General features: G+C 41.6%; 1 protein-coding gene across 2 annotated transcripts in view; it reads right to left on the reverse strand.

The window, feature by feature from the left end:
- The window catches only part of POU6F2 (POU class 6 homeobox 2), a 362706-nt gene that overhangs the window by 224426 nt on the left and 114642 nt on the right, over positions 1-23638 (reverse strand). For both annotated transcript variants that reach the window (XM_012654534.1, XM_012654533.1), the window contains exons 2-3: positions 11817-11908; positions 8484-8712 (exon numbers count right to left, since the gene is read on the reverse strand). In XM_012654534.1, coding sequence (XP_012509988.1) covers positions 8484-8712; positions 11817-11908 — 321 coding nt within the window. The remainder of the gene's footprint in view (positions 1-8483; positions 8713-11816; positions 11909-23638) is intronic.

The raw sequence follows: 23638 nt of genomic DNA on the forward strand, positions 1-23638 counted from the left end.
CTGGCAACCATGGATCTGCTTTCTGTCTCTATAATTTTGCTTTCTCCTGAATGTTACATAAATTAAATAATGCTTTTATATTTCATTTGCTGTTTTAAATAGTCTCCAATTGTTTTAGATATTTATCATCCATTTTCACATTTATCATTTGAATCCTGCAACTTTAAGAAATCCTTCATGTGTGTGTTACAAGGAACCACATGGATAGTCCATACAACCTAATGGGTTCACCTAATGGAATTATAGAATCTCAGTGTTGGAAGGAATCTTAAAGGTCACTTAAGTCAAATACTCATGCAGTGTATCTTCAATGCAATGGCTGTTGAACAAAGTAGCACCTTGTTATATGGTTTCCATGTCCCTTCTTCCTCCCTTTAGGATTGTTTATCTTCCTCCCCCATGTCTCTGGCAGCAGGCTTGACCAGGCGACTTGCCCAGCCACCAACATGTGACTGGAAGTGACACGAACTGCCCCTGAGCCAAAGCTTTAAGAGCCATTGTGGTTCTGCCCTTCTCTGCTCCTGCTGCAATGAGAAGGGCATATCCCAGGTAGGGGCTGCTCCTTCAGCCTGCATCCTAGAATGGAGAAGATGTGCAGCAGAGTCGCTGCCCACCTGCCGCCAACATGTAACATAAATAAGCAAAGAAACACATCTTTGTTGTAGGACGGCGCTGTGATTTTGTGCTTAGCACTTAGGACTTCCCTCTGGGACACTCTTCCCCCAAATATTGTGCAGCTTAGTCCCTTGTGTCCTTTGGGTCTCCATGTGGTATAGAGACCATGACTGATGACCTGGCATAAAACATCATGTCCCCATCTGTGCTACCCTTCACCACTGTCACCTACTTTATTCCTCCACTAGGGAATGTAAATGCCTCAAGGGACTCTCTTTGTTTACTGCTATAGCCCAAGTCCAGGTCACAGCCTCATATACTATGAAAGTTCAGTAAATATTTGTTGAACAAATGAATAAACTTCACGTTAGTGGAAAACAAAAATAAATCTGTTTCTTGTCAAACCGTTATGGTTCTTCTTACTGTCAAGTAATTAAAACTATGTAACTCGATATATAATTTTGGTTTGTCCTCTAATTCCAAACCTTCATCTAGATGTTTTTCTTTTTCTAATAAAAAGCTTTTGGTCTTTCATGCATCTTATATTACAAGCTGCTTCAATTCCTTGGAATTAGCCAGGCATAAATATGTAAATGCAAACATATATCCATGAAAACATCATAGCATGATTGCATTGTCTTTAGGTAGGTTCATCTCTAACATCAGGCCCTGTGATGGCCATTCTTGTATACAAGAGAGGCACATAAGGTCCTCAGTATTGCTCCCTTCCTGCTCCTGTAGTCTGCTTTCTTGCCATCTTGGACAACAGCCAAAACCGTTCATAGGACCCACACATTCTGTTCTCATCATGCATTTTTTTCTGTGTTGAACACTGTTTACTTCTCTTCATTTGACAAAGTCCTACTAACTCTTTAAAACCCATCCATCCATCCATCTATCCATGCTTGAGCACATTTATGAGTCAGCTGGGCACTATTCTTGGTCCTTGAATCAAATAAAGATGCCTGTCACATGGCTTCCATTGTAGGGACAGAGTCAGACACAAAGAATACACACTATAAATACAGTATACACAGAGATTCTCCTCTATAGCACCAGAGCCAAGCATCACTGTGCTGCTGCCACCGCCCTAATGCTTAAAAAAGAAGAAAGAAAAAGACTCAAACATTCTCGAGACTTTGTTAGGGAAAAAGGAAATAAAGAAAGCAGGCAAGGGGGACAGAGTGCTGTGGTGGGGCAGGAGGAAGGAGAAAGGCTCGATGCTTTCTGGGGACAGAGTGCTTCAGGCAGAGGGAACAGTCTGTGCAAAGGCCCTGGATTACGAGTACATTCATAGAACACCAAGGAGGCCAGCGTGCCCTCACACCAAGGCTGAGTGAATTGAAAGAGAGGGGTGTGAGGAAGAGAAAGCAAAATAAATGAGACTCAAGATGTTCATCTTGGAAAAAACTTTGGCGCGCGAAATCGGCTGGATACAGAAAGATCAGAAGCGTTCTCTTTTCTGAGAGAACTGTATTCCCAAAGGAGCTATACATCTTTAACTGTTGGAAACTTCAAACAAACCCTCAGACTCAAAGCTTCCAAAGCCATACATGGACTGAGACACTCCCCCAAGAAAGGTATATTAGTCAACTTCCTCATCAGATGTGGCCATGGAAGATACTAGATGATAGGGAAGAATCTCCCAGGGCTACAGGAGCCAAGGAAAACAGTGGCCAAAGGTGCTTCCCTACAGACACCCAGTCAAGGAACCTCCATTTGATGTGCATCGGAATGGCTGTGGATAAACAAACCATGACACATTTGTAAGATGAAACACTACTTGGAAATTAAAAGAAAGGAACTACTGATATGCAAAACAACATGGGTGAATCTGAAAAACATGCTGAGCAAGAAAAGCCAGACATAAAGGAACACATACTCTATGACTCTGTTTATATGAAGTTCTAGAACAAACAAAATTAATCTATACTGACAAAAAGCAGACAGGGATTACCTGGTTGGAGGGAGGGGATTGACTGCAATGGGACACAAAAGAACACTTTGGAGATAATGAAACATTTTATGTATTGATTGTGGTGGATGGAGGCTGCATGGTTTATGCATTTATCAAAACTCATCGAACTGAGCACATAAGGTCCATGCATTTTCTTGAATGTAAATGACACCTCAGTGACGGTAACAACAACACCACAAACAAAAGGAAGTGTGATGTAACTTGTGTATGAAATTCCTAACTCCAAAACTATTGCCATGTACTTTACTACGTTCAGACTTTACAGAAAAAACCAGGGCAGGTTTCCTGCCAGAGCTAAGGGCAGGAAAATCATCCTTGGCCTTGATTTTTCAACTTGCCTGGAACCTAATTGCTTTTCCATGTTCAGGTTAAGTAGCACTCTCTAATGTATTTTTGGTCATTAATTTAAATGTTATGCTTGATTTAACTGGAATGTTCACACTTTGATATAAATCTCCTACATAGCACATATATATTCTCCATTTATGTTGCCTGCAGTGATTAATAGGTCATTCTGGCCTGTGCTATGAGAACAAGTCACTAACCTGAATCGTCTGTCCTAAAGGTAGACTCACCTCTACCGTCTGATGAATCCCTTTGCTGCCCGTTGTCACTCACGTCGAGGCTGGATGTATCTATACATCCTGCCTAAGTTTCAAAAAAAGCATAAAACCCAACACATTTGTCTGAGTTCCATAAAGGGGACTTTATTTTGCCACATCAACTGATAATCTCTGTTTGCGCCCTAAGACAACTGCACACTGCATTTTAGTGTAGCTATCTGTGTTCCAAAATAATAAGACAATTGGAAGTATGTGACAGTATGTGACAGAGTGACCATAGTCATTTTTTTTCTTTGAGGTTTATGGTCATTATTAGTCTTATTTTATAGGTAGGGACTTGTTAACAGTCACCTGAAACCAAAGCCCTATAAGCGTGGGCCGAAGGACACAGGGATGGAAGGACCCAGCGTAGGTGATGGTGGAACGTACCTAGAAGACAGGGAGGGCACGAAGCTTTACCTATTTCACGTAGGGACACAGGGCATTGAAGAGTAGGTCATTTCTAGGTCTTAGCTGAATGGTGAGGAGAGCGTTTCTGGGCTTGAGTTCCAGTCAGAACTCCCAAGGATTTCTGTCAAAATAGTCAGAACCTAAACTCCACCCTTGGCATCTTCTGAGTCCAGAGTTTGTCTCATTCTCAGTCCTTGCTCATAGGAGGTCCTACTGGCCGCACAGATCCCAGCGAACAGGCCCATGTACAGCCTGCCACACCCACCACCCCTTCTGCTGCTGAGAGAGGCCCAGCATTGTCCCAGCTGCCCTCTTCCCACCCACATTATGGCTGACAGGATGGGAATGGACACCTCAGCATGGGGGTGGTCAGTCTGCAGTCTGGCTAGTGACTTATGAGGTTGCCTAAAGTAAAAAGGCTCAGCTCAACAGGTAATTTCTCTCTTGGATAGTCTGAATCTTAGATAGACATGGAGATAAGGATAAAGATGAAGGTGACGGAGATAGAGAGATATGGAGAGTTCCTGGTAGGTACTCAAGTTGGAAAGAAGCCCATATTCAGAGGAGACAAAATGGAACATGAGCGAACTGAAATTATGGGTTAGCAAAAAGCCAAACAATGGAGTAGAGAAATGTCCTGGAGGGAGCAGGAGAAGACGGGAGACAGGTATTAGTCATTCTAGGCATGGGGGACAGACACCAGCCTGCCGCCGAGGAGAGGATGATGCAGCCTGCAGCTTAGTGGTTCTCTGGATCCTCTAACACCCAAATTTCGTTCCAGGTTGGAACGAAGCTGGGCTATAGGGCTGCTCCTAGGATCCTGTGAGATTTCTAACTCCTCACTCCTGTGTATCTCCTTACAATAACATCCCATCATTGACAAGACAGGAGAGAATCTCTTTCTAGCAAGGTAAGATCTGAGGAGAAAGAGGCAGCGACCCTCGCACCACACAGACAGGCTTTCTACAGGGCAGCGTGGTCTTTATCAGCAGTGCGAAGTTTCACTGTGTAGTATCTTAGAGCATCAAGAATGTTTCCATTATGCAGAAGAGCTCCTCTTGGTCTTGGGGACACGAATGTCGAATGTCCTAACAGAAATAAGAATGCTCCCACATAAGTTATTCCTTTCAGTCATTATACTCACCCAGAGGCCTGGGGTGGTGGGCGAAAGCAGGAGAGCTAGTGAGGGCGTTACCACCTTCACGTGGGGCTGCCATCACCACGAGATTCTCAGAATCTGGCAGAGCAGCCTCCTGGAGATATTGGGACATACTGTGGGCTGTGGAACATGTCCCCCCAAATTCATATGCTGAAATCCTAACCTCCAAGGAGATGGTATTAGGAGGTGGGGCCTTTGGGATTGATTAGGTCATGAGAGTGGAGCCTTCATGATGGGATTAGTGCCTTTCTAAAAGGGACCCCAGAGAACTCCCTTGTCGCTTCTGCCATGTGAGGATTCAGTGGGAGGATGTCTTCTGTGAACTAGTGAGGTGGACCCTCACCAGAACTGTCTCTGACTTGGCCTTAGACTTCTCAGTCTCCAGAACTGTGAGAAATAAAATCTCTGTTTAAAAGCCACTCAATCTAGCATATTTTCGTTATGGCAGCCTCAACAGACTATAACAGAGGGCGTTGCCAAAGGGATGTTGTAAAATCTCTCTGGATCAGCATTTGTTAAACTTTAATGTGCATAGGGATTGCCTGGGGATCTTCTAAAAAATGCAGATTCTGTTCAGTGGGGCTGGGCTGGAGCCTGAGCTGCTATATTTCCAGTAAGCTCTCATGAGATGCTGATGCCGCCCCGCCAGTCTGGGGACCATGTTTCGAGAGGAGATTGTGATCCGACCCCCGCTGTCTGAGTGGAGAAGAGCTGCTCTCAGTGTAACATCGTGTCATGAGAGCTCATTAAAATACATGTGTGAATCATGGCCTCCGAGGCGCTGAGAGCTATTCCGTGTTACTTGATAGGGGATATAAATGAATGGCTCTCAATCACTTCAGTGATTGAGAAAAGGAAAATATTTGAAAACTTATCCCTGAATTTCAAGCCATTAAGAAACTGATATCAGCAACTCTTTTTTTTTCTTTATTTTTAGCAAATTTGTAGCTTTTGATTTAGAAGAACAGACAGGGTGAAAGGCTGAGTAGGAGAAGGTTGGAGAAAACTCCAGTTATTTTATGAATAAAAGCTTAACATTTCTCAGTGAGGAAAAGGAGAACAGTCCAGGACCAAGCACATCACAGGGAAACAAGCTCTACTTCCGACTAGGCGTGTAACGCTTAAATTCCTCCCCCTCACATGGACCAACCAAATCTGTTTTATAAAGTCACTGGAAAAAGTGGGGTGTCTGTTATAGGTGGCCAGACTTACCAGTCATTTTAAAAGACTGCCACCCTTAAGAGAAGATGAGACCTGAAGACATCTTGAGGACTGGCTCAATCTCGAAGTCGGCCAGGACCCCTGCAAGTGAATTTCCAGCTTGCCAGCCATCCACCACCACCACAAGAGTTCCACTACCTTCTGCAATAAAACCTGGGAAGCTACACAAGCCACAGATGCTGCCTGGGGATTGTCAAAGACTGAAGTAGGTCGCCTAAAGGTGGAGGACCAGCCTTGGGTTGGCTGCTGGCAGATGAGTCACAAGATGACCGCTGGCTTTGCCCTTCAGGTGGTGGACATTGATCTTGGGCACTTGGAGATATGAGGCTTCCCTGGTTACCATCCTCATTGCTCTTGGACTTCTTGCAGGGTGACCAGCTCTTCCTGGTTTGCCTGGGACTTTCCTCATTTTAACACTGAAAGTCCCGTGTCCCGGGAAACCTCCCCAGTCTCCAGCAAGCCAGGATGGCTGGTCACTTTACTTTTAAGACTAGTAAGGTCTAGGTGGTGAAGAAATCATGTGGGAAATAAGAGACAGAAAAGCCCAAGGAAACCAGAAGGTGGATCTTTCCTGGATCCCGACAGTGATTTAGGAATTGGGATTCATTCATAACAATATTAGAGACGAAGGCATTGAGGGAGGGGCTTGATGTTAGAACTAATTAGGAAGCTTTTCCTGTAACCAGCTGACTTGCAACTGGGAGGTGTTTTATTTTAATGACCTTGTCACCTCCCCTCCAACATCATGGAATTTCAAAGATGAAGACAAAGGGGGAGATAATGCTGATGGTGAAATTGTGTCAGAAACACCAAGGGATAAAAAGAGCCAGCATTTCTGTTGCCCCTACTTAGCCCACAAAACCCTGGGATTCATTTTCTGAAACCAAAGGTGCCAGGAAGAACCAAATACGAAACTATAAACTAGTATGTAGGTTTGATATTTACAAAAAACAGAAAGAGAAAATCTTGATGGAAGAATTCCACGTTGGACCAGTCACCAATTTTTAGTTCCTTAATATAACAAGTACTAAAATCCAAAGAATACTACACCATAATAAAAATATAACAAGCCTGGTATTTTTGACTCTGACTTTGGCATCCATCTTAACCAAGCAGGATTAATTTGTGGCCTAGGAGCTCTGCAAGCTTATGTTTATTTATAATATTCAATATTCCCATAAGCGCAAATGTTCCAAATGGAAGGTTGCATTTTGATAATGCCCATTTCTTCATTAAGATTTCATCATCTACCTACATTAAAAAGCCTCTCCCTACACTTTGTTGCTTCTGCTTTCACCTTGTGTATTTCTGTTTTATTTGCTTAATCTTGAGATCCTGGCTTCCCAGGCACTCTCAAATTTGAAACAAGCAAAGTTTGTGCATTAGCGTATCCTGGACATGCATGATTTATGAACGGCAGGTTTCTTGGCACAATTTAATGGTACAAGAGAGACTTTGTTTTAAACATTAAAATGAAAGTCAAGAAGTGGCAACAATGGGTGGGATAGTGGAACATAAGCACAGAAAGAAGTTCAGGTCAGGAGTTAACCAGTTCTTACTTGGTTTGTTTCTTAGTCCGTATGATGCTCTGACCAATTAAATAAATTATATGAAGCCCTGACAGTTGACCAACTGAAAAAGTATTTTAGATTGTTATTCTGATAACTTACTCAGCTGAGCCCACATTCTGCAAAGAATTTAATTGTTATTGTTTATATAAATGAAGAAAACAAACATCTTTGACTAGTCTAAAATAAATTTATTTTCTTCTTAGTAGGCACCCTATTTATATTCAGGCCATTTTCCACCATAATAATTCTTCCTCTGACAGAATCTTTTGTAAATCAATCTGTCAGTGTTATCAAATCTTTTAAAGAAAAGTCAAAACCTTCATAATATCAAGACAAATACCCTTCCTGAGTAAAATTAGAGTCTGATTCATGTTATATGCCCATGTGGCTCAATATACAAGTCTATTTTTCTCATTACAAAATATGAGCTCAAATAATAAAATTTTTATTAAATAATTATAACTAAAATATACTTAGTAAGCAAAATCATCATTGATTAATTATTCCTAATGATGTCTTGTATGTGAGGTGTTCCAGCCACTTCACATTCAAGCAAATAATGTGTAACCTTTCTTTACACGTGGCCAAACTGAAAAACTGGTGAAATTATAACTCAGGTCTTCAAATAACAACGCAGTGATTTTACTTTTAAGTTTTTGATGTGTCATGCAATGATTGCTCATAAATGCTTCCAGAATACCTGAAAGTTTTCAATATCCATGTTAGGAAATGAGGACTGATAACTCCTGTGGCTGGAGCAACCTCGGGATTCACAGACAACTGGAAACTTTGCTTCCTACAGAAGCCTTCTGTGGCCTTTCTGATGGCAGCAACTCTGAACCACATTGACCATCGAGGGGACTTTTTTTCAGAGCACACTGGCCAGTGGGTAGAGCCCTACATGGCACACGGACACAATGGATTACCTTGTAAATTTTGCAATGGCAGAGTCATAATGCCTCCAGCTGCAGCTGCTGCTACCAGCCCTTGGATGTTGGTGAGATTCGCTGTTGGCAGTGTGAGGACCAGTCCTTGCTGACCCCCTAGCTGTCCGGCCATGTTGAAGGGGATGAGGATCGGCTGGTTGAGGGCTGGGGGGCCTCCCGGCATTACGCCGGCCACAGCAGAAGCTAACTGCTGTGCCGTCAGAAGCGGCTGCAACGAAACAGACAAACCCAGCTCACTTTCCAGCGGAACCAAGACATGGGCTTTAAAAGCATCTTCCTTCCATTTAAGTAGGGTCAGAAAGTTCCTGAAAAAGTAGCATTAAAAAAAAAAAAACAAACAACCTCTATCCCAGAATAAAAAATTGGTTGGAAAAAAATGGAAATCACATTTCATTTATTTCTTTGGAAACTTTTGGAAACTTTCATTTAGCTTGGACTTCCTCTGAGAAGCTCAAATACCTTTATAAGTAATACTTTACACTTACATATTATTCTTCCAATGAATTTCCATTTGATCCTATCCTCCTATATTTGAAGGTCTCAGCTAATTTATTCTGTGTTTTTCCAGAAAGAACTCTTTGGGATCAGTGGGATTTTTTGGTTCAAAAAGAAGAACGAAATACTACTTTCAACTATTAAATTAACAAAAATAACATAAAAAATTTACTCGATGCTAGGAAGTCTGTATTGATGCCATTATGCAGATCTATGGCTGGAGGACATACATGCTGGCATAACCCTTTTGGAAAGCAATTTGGAAATACATTATCAAGAGCTACAAAAATATTCATCCCTTTTTAACTCAGAATACACTCCTAGGATATGGATTGCAGATGTAGTTTAAAAAGCAAAAAGATAAATGTGTGAAAACATACATTATGTTTCAAAATACATAAATGTTGAAAAATAGTTTGTTATACTACTATAAAAAACTATGAGATATTTCGTATCCATGAAATGGATCATTTATGACACCTCTTTAGAAAAATAGAAAATGTTTATAATATGAGAATACATAAGAAAATAAACTGTACAATTAGTAAGTAAACTGGAATGGTTATTATCAAAATGATAAAATTATATATGTACAATGACAAGATCTAAAATGGAATATAAAACATAAAAATATTTGATGTGAATAACATTTTAAATATTTTTACAAGTTCTTTTGTTATTACTCTAACATTCTTTGCCCAATTAAAATGGTATTATAAAAACATACACTTATGTCCACTGTGGATACAATAGCCATTCCCTGATGTAGAAAGGCAGCCACCTGGGGCTACACTTGTGTGAGTGTGGGGTGTGAGTTCCCCACCAGGCCGAAGTAGGAAGGATTTCTGCCCTTGGACAGGCCAGATGACTGCAAGAGTCGTTAGATTTTAGAGTCCTTGATCCAGGACTTTTCTAGCTACCCTGTGGGAGCTGTGTAGAACATAATAATCCATATCCATTTTCATCTAGAAGAACTAATGCAAAACTCTTATCTGGGGGTTTCAAGTTTTTTTTTTTTTAATGTGGCATGATTCTATAAAGGAAAAAGTGATTAAACATAAGCATGGTACCCGATACCTGCCAGCCAGGCACTACTCTAATGCTGTAGTTATTATGCCAATGAGGTGTAGAGAGCTTAGTAACTCACCCAAGTCCCACATCTAGTTGGGGTTTAGGGGGGAATCCAAGTTCAAGTCCAGGCAGGCTGCCCCAGAGCCCCTGTTTTACCCCTGCCTTGTCACCCCTTCCAATACAAGGAACAGATTTAGAGAAGTGGGGCTGTTTTATTTAAAAAGTGAGGGGAGGGGTGGAGAGGGCTGAGCTTGCTCTTTGCCCAGTCTCTACAGTGTCCCCTCCAGGTCCCTTCCAGGAGACTCTGAAGATGCCCTAGAACTCCACACAGCCTAGTTTTAGCGCTGCTGCTCTAGACCCCAGAGGCGTGGCTCCTAATGCATTTGTACATTTTACTAAATTCACACCAAGTAACTTCCCTATTTAAAAATAGGAGGTTACTCCAAAGAGCAAAATAAACATACTTTGGAATAAGTGCAAAATTATAAGCTGGCCCTTAGATTCCTGGTGTGATATCACTGCCAATAGTGACATTATAGTAAGAGGGAAGACAAATGAGTAGTACTCAGACCACACGAGTCACAGATTTGGGGTTTTTGGCCTGTAGCATTTTTAAAATTGGATTTATGGGCTCAAAGCAGGGCATGCATTCTCCAGTTCGTCACAGGGCCCCCACTCCTCACAGCCCAGGGTCTGTCATGCTACTTACCCAACTTGAAGGCAGTAGCGTATTGCCCCAGTATGTTCACAGATGCATGGCACACACCACACATGCAGACACACAAACACACACACACACCCACATACAACATCACAAGCGTAAAATTATAAAGAGTATGACACAAAGAAGCCCGTTCCTGAGGTTCCTGAGCAAACTCTCTCTAGGCTTCCGTGAGCCAGCAGCCAGCTCTCCAGGGTCGTGTGCATGGGCACAGTTATCTGTGCTCTGTGATGGACGATGGGATCTGAGGCCAGAAGGATACTTGATGGAGACTGGAATAAGAACGTCAAGACCAACCCAAGCTTTAAACTTGGGTGAGCCCTCAGTGTGCTGAAAGTGATTAATTTCCAGCAGCAACAAGGACAACAAAAGGAAGAGAAAGTCCCGAGTAACAGCTTCTCTTTCCATAAAAGCAGGATGAACTCTGAAGGCTTCATACTAAAAGACGGGGGTAAAAAAAAACACCCGGCCTTTTATAATTGTGTTCTACATCTCCATATAACCCACACCAGGCTGCAAAAAACAAATATTGGACTTTAAAAAATAATGAATGTATTTCTTTATTAATGCAGGAGCTATGTGTGATGTACAGTATTGTCAAACCCAATAAGCTGAACTTGCATTAAAATTGCATTAACTTTTTTATATTAAATCACATCTTGTATTTCAAAAATGGCTATAGTAAGGTTGAAATAACTTAATTTTCTTCACACTCAAGTCATTAAATTTTCACTTTCCAGAAAACCGCATAGTAACCAACAGCACAGTTGTAGTAGGTTTTAAGAAAAATAATTTTGTTTCCAAATGATTAAAACCTTTAAGAAGAGAGAAGAGTTTTGCAAACACATATTTTCTTGATGGTATGTAATAAATAATGTAGTCATACAGCTTTTCCTACAAAAATTTATCACCATCTTTTCTGTGTTGGAGTTAATTAGATTTAATTCATTATTATTTATTTGGTTATTTATATGGTTCAACCGTCCCAAGCGCAGCCTAATGGAAAGCAGTTGAGAGATACTGACCTGTGGCCCAACTGGAAATGGGGGGTGTGTCTGACTGGCCTGGTGTTGGTCAGGAGTGCCTGGGTCTGAGAGTGCCGGGTTTCCTCTGGCCCCTGGAATTCAAAAGAGAAGTGCTCCCTTAATATCAGATCCAGCCTGGGAACTGCACACGACCCCATTTCCCTGTGATGTCATGTAACATTAAGGCACAGATGATATGATAGAGTGGTTTATCAATAGCTACAGTGCTTGCATCACTTATCAACTGCGTAAAAGATGCCAAGGGACATTGAAGACAGTCCAAGTCATTGAGATAGAAGGCTACAACAGCAGGAAAAGTAGCATGATCATCAGTTGCACTAATAGACTTGCATTGGACATCAGTTTGCGTAGAGTATGCCAGAACGGCCTGTGGGTGGGAAACTGCAACCTTTATGCACAGGTGAGCAGCAGCTAATCTAGTTTCCCAAAGCCAAAGAAAGCATCATCTCAGACATGACCAAGTCCATCTACGTTATCCTTCAATATAGCTTCTCCCATCTCCTTCATACCCTAAGCCCTTTCTCCATACATGCTTTGGACATAGAATCTTATGATTATGAATGTGCTTTCCTTAAAAACAAAGCCTTTTTCAATGTCACCTTACGCAATGTCCTCAAAAGAATATGGATCTCCCTAAGCAAGTTTCCTGAGTGCTAACTGAAACAGTAGGAATCCCAAGCACAGAACATGACTTACTACCTTTGCTAGAATCCTGGAGGACACCAAAGCATGAAAAATGAAATTTCACCCAAACAGCAAATCTTTCAAACCCTTTTCACATTAGAGTTTCTCTGTGGGTGCTTATGTGCTTTGTTTCAGGACAAATCATACTAGGTAGGATAGTGGCAGATACAATAAATACATAAATAAACAAACAAACGAATAAAACCAGTGGCAATTTTTGAGGGTTTCTAGTTGGTAGCTTTTGTTTTCTTGGTGTTTTCTAATGGAGTGGTTGAAATTTAATTCCAAGCAAACCTTAACAAGATCCTCTTTCCTGATGTTTGTCCTATGAATAACAAGCAGAAGACAATTCAAACCCTGTTTACTGGCATGCCATAGACAACCAAGAAAAAAAGATGATTCTGTCACACTTATAAATTTTAAAGAGGGTATTATTGGCTCATTTAAAACAAATTCTTCTATATATTCTCCAAAGGGACAGACTTATAAATAATGGAAATGTGGAAAAAATACTTCAACACATTAAGCTACAAATAAAATTGACTGCTACATATTATTCAATTGACTTCTATCTCCACCGAGATGTGTCAATCATAACAGCATTTTATAATAGGATTAAGTAATAAACGTGCAAAGCCATTATGCAGAAATCTGAAAATCTGATTAATTTGTAATTTTTTTTGGTGCAGAAAGTCAGGAATGGACATTGCTTGGGGAATACTTACAAGCATTCTATTGAAATTTCTAAATTGATTTCGAGCAAACTAATAAAAACACAGACTTGGTGACATTTTATAAAGTGAATTCTGTCAAAATATGTTTGGCATTTTAATGATCGCTGTCACTTAATAACAAGGGTAAGATGACCCATCATAAGATGCCAACAATTTCCCCATAATGTGCGGAAGATCTTTCTTCTAAATTTTTTATATGTGATTTACTTATTATGCTTGAAAAGCAGGGCATTTCGAACCGTGCAGAGTAAATCTCACTGTGTCTCTTCTTATAATCCCAACTCCTATTTTGCAGAGCTTTATGTACTTCAAAGAGCTTACAGGGTCCCAAAATGATGCTTTTTGGTCAAATTGTCAGATTAGATAAATTCTCAAATGGCTAAAAATTCACTGTTTTAAAAAATTTGGTTACTTTCCCATACGTGCCAGGCATGGGGTTTTCATGCCAGACTGTGAAAAGAGGGTTTTACGATGCATGGAAAAACGGAAAAGACCTTCTAAACAATTAAAGAGTTAATCTCTTAATTTAAAATCTTTCTATCCCACACCATGCTCTTCCGTCTCATATTGTTTTCATGCCGACTCTCTGTTCCTAATGCAAGCCCTTGCGGCGTTTAGCACCAGCCCCATGCAAGCACTGTGTCAACAAGATTGTGCGCTGTGCCCTCCGCTTTACACAGATTACATTTGCTTACGTTTATTCTTTGTCGTTCTGAGGCCCTAACTGGGGCTCAGCAAGCAGCTTGTTCCGAGGCTGGTTATTCTCAAAAACCACATTCAGTGCAGTCCAGGGCAATTCCACACAATTTCATGTGTAAAATGAAGTCTTTCACAGGCTCTCGAGGAGATTATGTATGCTCTCCTGCCTGGATCACGAAGTAATGTTTCTTCTTAATGGGCATCTCCATTTTCCCCAAACACATGTATCACGCATAACCTTGGAGGACCATAAACTAATCTGTCTGGTCGGAAGGTGGCTCCCGAGTCATGGGCCTTCTCAGAGCCGGAGGGGGAATCCAGCCATCAGAATGAATAAATGACGTCGGCTAAGGGTTTCGGAGAGATTGGAAGCAACACTTAGCTGAACGTTAGCAGAGATTTTGAGGTTAGATATTTTCATGGGCTCAGATATGAAAACACAAACGTGAATGGGTTGGGCGGGTTTCTCCTGACCGGGAGCCTAGGAAACTTTGTATCTCTGGAGCCAAGGAACTCCAGGGAAGCTCTCTGAGGCCTGCTCTGAAGTGTTAACAGCCTGTGCGCTCTAGACAGCAACTGTACGCTCTGTGGGTACGGGGCTGTGTTGCTGGTTCACCTCTTTATGTAGGCATTTCACTCACATTTTTTGAATATTCACTGAGTAAAAATAGAGGTTTGGCTTTTAATTCAGTGGCCGTATAATTCCTTTAACGTAGGTATTGGCATGCACTTGACTGCTTACTATTATTTAAAATAAACCTTGAAAATATCTTTAAATTGTTAGTTTATTGGCAAATTCTACATCAACTTCAATTTAGATATTAAAAATGGTTTGGTGTAAGGGTTAAACGCAAGGACTCTTTTCAATTTTAATGTGCCTGTGTTTAAATTTAGACCTACTCCTTAACTAAGTATGTGAACTTGGGCTTGTTTTCCAGCTTTCTTGTACATTCTCTCGTAAAAGTCATGGATAACAATAGTACCTGTTTCATAGGGTTGCTGTTGTGAGGATTAAATGAGCTAATACACATGTAAATTTCTTGAAACAGATCATGCTTGCCACATAAGTGCTGTTTCTTTTGATTATTATTTAACCAGATTTCATTTGTATTTCACCTAAAAATATTTAACATTATTTAATATGTCCATAATAGTCACCTCCCCCAAGTCAACTCAATACATATTGCTGTCCCCATGTCCCTATGTGTGCAGTGCACCCTCCCTAACACCCCAGCCTTAGCTGGCCGCTGTGCACAGACCCTACCTGTGTACTGGCCACCATTAGATGAGTGTTTGGAACTGAACAAAACAGGTCTTTAAGAGCCTGCAAAGTGAGGTGTTTAACTATATGGTGCTCCCTTTGGTCCATGGTAGCATAATCAGGAGATACAGCACAAAGATACTGGCAAATAGTGTCCGATTTCTCACACAGACCATGGCTTAGACCAGTGTTCCTCACTAGGCCTGTGAATCACGTGTGGGGCTTCTGGAACACACAGAGGTTCACATCTCTCAAGGGCCACTGATAGACGTCTAGAGGGTAGTTCACGTGTACGTTTGATAAAATCACACCGGTGATGTAAGGCCACAGGGAGCCCACAGTGGCTCAGGTGCTGCCCAGGCAAGTCTGACTCTCCTTCATGTTGAGGGTGCTACGTACAGTCCATGTTAGGGACAGCAGACGGGTTGCCCCTTGCAGATGGCATTACCCTTTGTTGCCAAGTTTCTTCACCTGGAACATTCTTCCATCATAATCCTGATAACTTCTAGCTTAGCAAGGGGAAGCACCATCTCAGATACATCCATTTTGTAATTGTGATTTATTCACAGGCAGTTCAAGAAGTGTAAAAACTGATTTTTTTAAGAGATGGGATCTTGCTTATCGCCCAGCTGGAGTGCAGTGGCATCATCATAGCTCATTGCATTGCAGCCTCCAACTCTTGGCTTCAAGCGATCCTCCCACCTCAGCCTCCCAAGTAGCTAGGACTACAGGAGCATGCCACCGCACTGGCTAATTGTTTAAAATTTTGCAGAGCTGGGGTCTTACTATGTTGCCCAGGCTCATCTCAAACTCCTGGGCTCAAGCAATGCTCAAGTGATCCTTCCACCCCTGCCTCCCAAAGTGCTGGGATTATAGAGCCATGGTGCCTGGCTATAAAAACTGCTTTTAAAGAGATCATAATATGCCATTCAAAATAGCTATATAATAGAAGTTAATTCTTTGCAAATACAAGGAACACTGATTTGAATCTGTTATGGAAAGGATAGGTCATAAATGGTGAAGACATTGAAAGACTGATTAGGAGTTTGGAGTGTACACTTGGATAAACCTTATTTTTAACTGTTAAAAGGTCTGGTCATCAGAGGCATTCTTCTACTCAACACCATCATTCCTGGATTGATCTCACATCTGAAAACCCCAGAGCTGCCTGCAGATCCCTCTGCTCTGGAGGGACGGGGTTACCCGCAGAGCTGAGAGGGGTGACAGCCCAAGCCTGATTCTTTTCCCTTCAGTGCCTTCCTGGGGTTTGAGCCTCCCACGTCCCACCCGCTCCACCCAGCTCAAGCTCAGAATTCCTGAACGACCATCACTGATGACCATCACTGTGTTCCTCGTAGCAAGTTCATTCTTGTTTTGCAAATTCTTTTTTTTTATTTTGATATAACGGGTTTTCATTAACTAAGGCAAACCAGGCTGAGCACCTCTTTGCTGCTCTAAAAGTAAAACAGATGTGCCCTCCTGTACAGAGTTTCAAATTTCTCCCTCTTTTGGGAGTGACTCTACCAAGTAAGTCATTTTAAGAAATAAATATAACATCTTTAATCCTGTGAGAATATCCTCCTTTCTTGAGCATTACTCACACAAGAGGATATGATGACCACAGCAGACTGAGAAGAAAACAGAATTGCAAATATGAATTGCTTCTCTCAGATACACCAGTTCCACTCTCTCCCATCCCTCCAACGTACAGCGCTTAAGATTCCCTTGTTAACGACCAATGCATTTTTAATGAATCGTGGGTTCTTCAGACAGAGTTTGGGTTTCTGTCCTCTATGCATTAGTGCAAACATAATCACATGAAGGTCACAGAGCTCCATCAGCTTTTTCTGGTATTCATCCCTTGCTTACCCACTGTTTGCAGTTTTCACCAGGGAGGGAGGAGATGCAAAGGTTACTTATTATAAGATCGGCAGTTGAATGCATTATTATTTCATGTTGGGCATGTGAACCCCAGCTAAGCAGGGCAGAAGTCCCCTCTAAATTAAACTTCCCTTTCTTTCAATTTCTTCACGATTACTAAATGCCAAGGAGGGAGTGGGACGTGTCTATAAAAATCCCTTCAGAGCCACTGCCACTGTTTGCCACTTTTTATTGCCAGTTAGGATTTCTTTATGATACTGGTCACACACATATTTATGTGTGGAACACTATACAGACTCCCAGTAGCATTTGAGACTCTAAAGTAATAAGGCCGATTCTACAAGCCATGCTTGAAAATCAAACATTCATTAATTCACATAAGGGTATCTGTGTTTTTGCAAATTACTTTGTCAGGTACTTGTAATTTCACCCATTGAGGCCTGGAGAAGAGAGAATGTTCAATGACATTAATGTGAAAAATAAATTCCTTTATTCTTCTAGTGGGTGACCTACTGGCCTCCAATAGAGGGAAGTCCAGTTTTCTTTGAGTGAGGGGTCTAGGTCCTCAGTGGTTCTAAATCTTTATTTTAAGGCTGCATCTATACATGAACAGTAAAAGGGAGATTGGAAACATTTAGATAAAGCACAAAAGGAAACCTTATAAATCCCTTATTTGGACTTGATTATCTGAAGGTGTTTTTGTAGTATCCACAAAATGACTCAATAATTGCTTCAGTTCTACATGTAGATTTAACCTGTTCTATAGAAGACTTTAAAGATACTTTTTAATCAAAATTTACTAAATCTCCCTTCAGTCTTCCTCCAACGATGTTTTTGTCATTTGTTTCCACATCCATCCAATGACAGCAGAACTCAATTCTTGTGATATCCAGGCCAATAAAGGTCTCAAGTTTTGTAACTACTTCTCGGAAAGAGATGAAAGAAAGAGTCATCAAACACACTTCAGCAAAATTCCATGACATACTACTGGAGTCAGAAAGCTTTGGGTTAGGTACCATCCCTTGAGTACTGCTATCTCTAAAAGAGTGCAAGTTCTTTCGGGGCAAAGACTCTAAATCACTTTGTGTCTCCTGCAGGCCAGCTCTGCCTTGGAATGTGAATACACACGTATGTGTGTATGGTGGTGTCTATTACATTGTATCGAGTTGGCATTCTTAAAGTGACGGCATTATCTATCCAAGTAAGCTGAACCAATTTAGACATAGATTTCAAGGCACCCAAAAATGATTTGTCTAACTTTTAAAATGCTTTTTCTAATCTAAGAAGCATTGCTCATTTCGGTACACTTCTCCCAGGAAATGAACATTTCCTTTGACCGGGTCATTGCTAGGGGCCATCCTCATCATTACACTCCATCCCTGGATGAAGTCTTTCCTCCTAACTGAATGACGGGGCCCTGGCGCTCCATGGGTGATGTGCTTGTATCTATCCCATGCTCTCATGCCCATCTACGGAGCCTCCTTTCACGCCTCACCCTTGCTCAACCCTGTGCCCGTGAGATTATATAATTCTTGGGGCTCAGTGCCGAGGGAAAATGGAGGTCCTGGCCTCGGGCTGGGAAGTCAATCTCCCCTTCCTCAGGGCCGCCAGCTCAACCCACTGAAGATGGGTGAACCTGACAGATCGCAACCTCTCTGCTGGGGCGTGTTTGAGACTTGGGTCAGAGTGGGCAGGAAGACCCTGTGAGTTGCATGCAGAGCTTCCCCTCACCTGAACCCAGGCTCCCTCAGAAGGGCATAAGGGAACATGTGACAGCCACTCAAGCATCCAGAAGCGCCAGGAGCAGGGAGTGGCTGGAACCTGTCTTGATGGTGGTGAGGTGGCTCCAAGCCCCCTGTATCCCTCCCCACGCTCAGTTGTTCCATTGGACTTTGCTCACAAAACACAAATTCAAAGATAAATTAGGACGAATTTCAAGACGGTGACCTCAGAGCATTAAATTCCAGGCGTGGGGCTCTGCTGGGTGCAGCACCCTCTGAGGCCGCAGCAGTTGCCTGCCCACTTCCAGCCTCCTGTTAGCTTCCATCGCCTCAGTTCCCCTGCAATTCTGGGTCACTTGTTTTCCCTCAAGGGACCTCTCATCAAGGATCTTCAAATTTTGAAAATTGTGCCTAAACTTACAACTGCTTCAAAAAGTCATCTTTCTAAATCAGTGCAGATTATAAAGATATTTACGCCTACAGAGAAATTTAAGCGTGGCTTTTTTCCCCAACAAGAAATGAAACCTACAGATCATCAACACATCTATTTTATGTCATTATGAATGGTCACATAAATGTATCATCTGGTAGAAAATTAAGATAAAATATTATTTTGTTTTCTATAAGCTCTCGTCATCTGTCCTGGTAACGGAGAGACAGGGCATGAATTCTTCGCAAGAGGAAGCCTATGAAAGATGTCACAGGCCTTTTCTCAGCTGTAGATCCACCTCTCCCACAGGGTTGTGCTTTCACTAACAGCACAGACTTTCTCTCCTGACCGGCCGCCAAGTCCTCACCAAGCTTGGCCACAAGGGGCCGTGATCTAGACGCTTCAAGACAGCATGACTGGCCTAGCTATAAAATGTTCCCGGTACCCCACCCACAGTAAAACAGGCAGACTTTCAATGTGCTTGAAGAATGGTCAAAGCTGTTAAATAATCTTTGAAATTTTGGTACTAGCTTAGGTGAAGAGAGAGAGAGTTTGGGGGTGTGAAGGAGGCTGAAGAGAGGGAAGCCAGTCCACTTCTTCTTACCCAGCACCTGTGCTATGGAGCCATGGGGTGCAAGTGGTGGAGTCAGGGACACCGTGGTTCTTCTGCAATATCCCACCCTCCAGGCCTCCTCCAGCAACGCTCTGGTTTGTTATCTAATATCTGCAAGGCTCTTTGCAGCCCCACAGACCTACAGGGCTGCCCCACCGAAAGTCTCATTATGAGTTTATAAACTGTTTTCGGTTTATTGAGACTCTTAGCTGAGCAGCCCCACGCAGACATCTGGAAACCAAAGCCCAAAAAGGAGATGGAGGTTGAATAGACATAGTATGTCACGGTGACATGAGCCCAAACTGCTGGCTCAGACCAAAGTTATCATGGAAACTATGGTGATATATCATTTCTCTCTTCTCTTCTAGGACCGCAGATGCCTCCCAAAGGTCTGAACTCTGCAACTCTTCAGCAGCAAGGAGGCTAATAATCTGATGTTCAGGATATGATTTAACCATGAGCTACAACAGGATAAATCATTATTTCAGTTGAAAACGAAGACCTCTGGGGGTAGTCGCTTCTGATAATACAAACAGTACAAGATCTTGGAGATCTCCAGCACAGCAAACATGTGGTTCTCCATCTGCAGTGGCTGCACCAGGAACTGCAAAGGGCAGGTGCTTGGATAACCACAGACCACTGACTTCCCCCGACCTTGAGATTTCACAGGGCAGTCGAATTAGAGAAGAACATTAATAACTGGGTGAATAGAAAGAAGGGTCTCAACATTTAATCTTGCCAAGCAAAAATACCTTTTCTCAACTGCCGTGCACTATCATTATCATATAACAGAGGCATTTTAATGCCCTTCCCCCGCCCTCAAGGGATGTCCTCTCAACTTAAAGGACAGTCCTCTAAATGGAAGGAATTCAGCCTCATGAAAACCTCACAGCACTGTCTTTCAACCTCACAGCACAGTGCTTTCTTTCCCTTTTTCTTTTTCCCTTTGCATTTGACCAATGACTGTTTTGTCATAGATGGACACTGGTCTGTCCCAGAGCATTTGGGAGTTTCCCACCAATGTGGTAGGATTTGAGAAATGCCAGCATGCTCCTTCCTTTTATTCCTCTAGGCACGGGACGTGTCTGACTAAACGCTCCTAAAATGGTTCTTCTTTTGAATAAATAATTCCTCTTTCCCTCAATCTCTTTTTTTAGAGACAACAATATAATTTCCTTTATATACATAAATTCCTTGTTCCAGGCTATACATTAATTACTTTGTATATATTATTTTATCAACCCTAACAAGAGCCCTATTAGATGTTTCTGATTATTACATCCATTTATACAGGCAACTGGCACATATAAACTGTATAAATAAATAGAGGTTAAGTCACTCTCTGTTGCATACAATGAGGAAGTGACAGAGAGGTGACTGTACTCTGGGCTTTCTGATTGATGGAAGGCCCACATCTTCACCTCACTGGACTACTACGGCTCAAATATTTTCTAATAGCTACCATTTACGAAATACTTATTAATAGTACGTGCCAGCCACTGTGCTCAGTACTGTCTCATTAAATCTTCACAGAAACCCAGGGTTATCAGGATTATCATTTCCATTTTACAGATGTGGAAACTGAGGTTTAGATGGGTTAAATAACTCACCTATGGTTACCCAGTTACTTAGTAATAGCCAGGATCTGAACCCAGTTCTATTTGACTCCAAAATTACACTACAATCTGCATCAAATGCAAATATTTCAGGGAGACAGACCACAATCAATCAACAACACTATGAGAAAAATTGTGTTTTTTCAGCTATTTTCTTCTGTGCCAAATGGAACCTGGCTCCAGAGCACTCCAGCTTCCCAGTCTGGGAAAGTGGATGTTGGAGGAAGGGAAATGGAAGAGAAAGGGAGGATGGAGAAGGGTGAGTCCCACCACAGACACCCTTTCCCCATGCCCCATCTTTTTTCCTAGACAGACTTAGCCAAATTCCTAAGAAGTAAGCACCCCCATCATCTTTAAAATAATGTTAATAATGAGCTAAACAACAACCGCTTTAGTAATTTATGGTCTCCATAGTCCAGGTGTGCTCCCTGAGCCAGCAGCATTGGCATCACCTGGGGCCTTGTTAGAAAGGCAGACGATCAGGTCCCAATCTAGCCAGATGACCAGAATCTTCATTGTAACAAAATGCCCAGCGTGAGAAACACTGGGTTTGAGTATGTAACTCCTTCCCTTCCTCCTTCTCTTTCTTCCTCATCCCTCTCTCCTTTCCTCATTTCTTTCTTGTTTCCTTTCTCTTTCTTCCTTCTTTTCTTCCTTCCTTCTTCTTCCCTTCCCTCCTTTTTTTTTATTTGGGTAGTACTAAAAGCACAAATGTGCCTAGAACTCCTAACTTTTACCAGACGTTTGCAATAGATTCTTAAATCCTATCCTGCAAAAGTCAGGGGAGGCGTGAGAACGCGAGAAGGAAAGTGTTCAGGAGGAAGACTCTCAATCACAGTAATAGCCCTGCGCCACTTGACACCCGTGCAACCTGGCGGCAGGACTCCCTACGAAGGTTCACAGCAGGAAGAGCTGGTCCCACGTTCTTAAAGGGAAGCATATTTATCCTTTTTTAAAACACGACAAAACTGATGCCAAACGTAGCCCAATATTATTGCTCTGTGATTTGTGGCAATTTTCCTGAACACCTTTTCCTTCCATATCCATATCTTTACTTTTCCATTTGTGAGGATCCATGTGGATGAGTCTGGCCTATCCATTTCAGTTATTTGCTCTCAGAACACCACATACTTTGCAAAAGTAGCCAAAGCACCACTTTTAAATAAGGGGAATAAAAATTTTAAATCCCTTAAAGAGGAAATAAAAAGCATGTCTACACAGATACTCTAAAAGGGTAGCGTGTGCAATCACTCTTGCGTGCAACTCAAAATTGGTGAAAGTAGGGTCATTTAGAACTCAGCAAAGGACAGAAAGGAAATACCCCCAGAGGAATTGCATTGCATGAAATTGTAGCATCACACCCAGTTAGCAACCCCTTACAGTAATGGAGCTTCTGTAACAGCACGACAACACAAAAGTGTTCAGTAAGAGAAAGATGCTGCACAACTCACTACGAACAAATTACCAAGAGCTGCAAAACCTTCTTCGGAGATGGGGTAAAAAATATTGCATCCTTATTAAGATTAAGTAGGTCTAGAATACGAAAACTCAAATTAATGTTCCATCAATAGATTGTTGGTTAGATTCTTTTTTTCCTCCCCAAGAGTTAGCTATAAAAAAAACCACACAGCTAAACAACTAGTCTAATTCATGTGTTTCTGACCATTTTTCTCTCACTTAGTCTATTTATTTCTTAGCATTACCGTAATTGAAAAAGTATCTATTGCTAAAAGATGCTATTAAGTTGAGTGCATTCATAGAGTGTTATATCACTAATAGACTTAGGTCAGATTCTTTTATCCTTTTAGCAAAGCATTATTTTGTTGTCCTCTTGTTCTGAAGATTTTGTTCCACTTAAAGTCAAATAGAACAAAAGCTTCACAGAACTTGTTCGGATTATTTTTTATCATTATTTTAACTCCATTACAATATAGTATCAATTGCATAGCAATTCCCATTTATGATAATAACTTATTTTGGGGTTTGCGTAGAGCTTATGTTATATAAATATGCCTACTAAACATGACTTGGACTTTTATTATAACTCATAGGTTTTATTTAAGTCCACATATTTTAGAAATCTACTTCTTGATTTTACACTTGACTTTAGAATTTTGGGGTCAGAATTGAAATAAGAAACAGACCAAATCCCTAAACACAAT

Source organism: Propithecus coquereli, unplaced genomic scaffold (genome assembly GCF_000956105.1).
Source record: "Propithecus coquereli isolate 6110/MARCELLA unplaced genomic scaffold, Pcoq_1.0 Scaffold441, whole genome shotgun sequence".
Taxonomy (NCBI): Eukaryota; Metazoa; Chordata; class Mammalia; order Primates; family Indriidae; genus Propithecus; species Propithecus coquereli.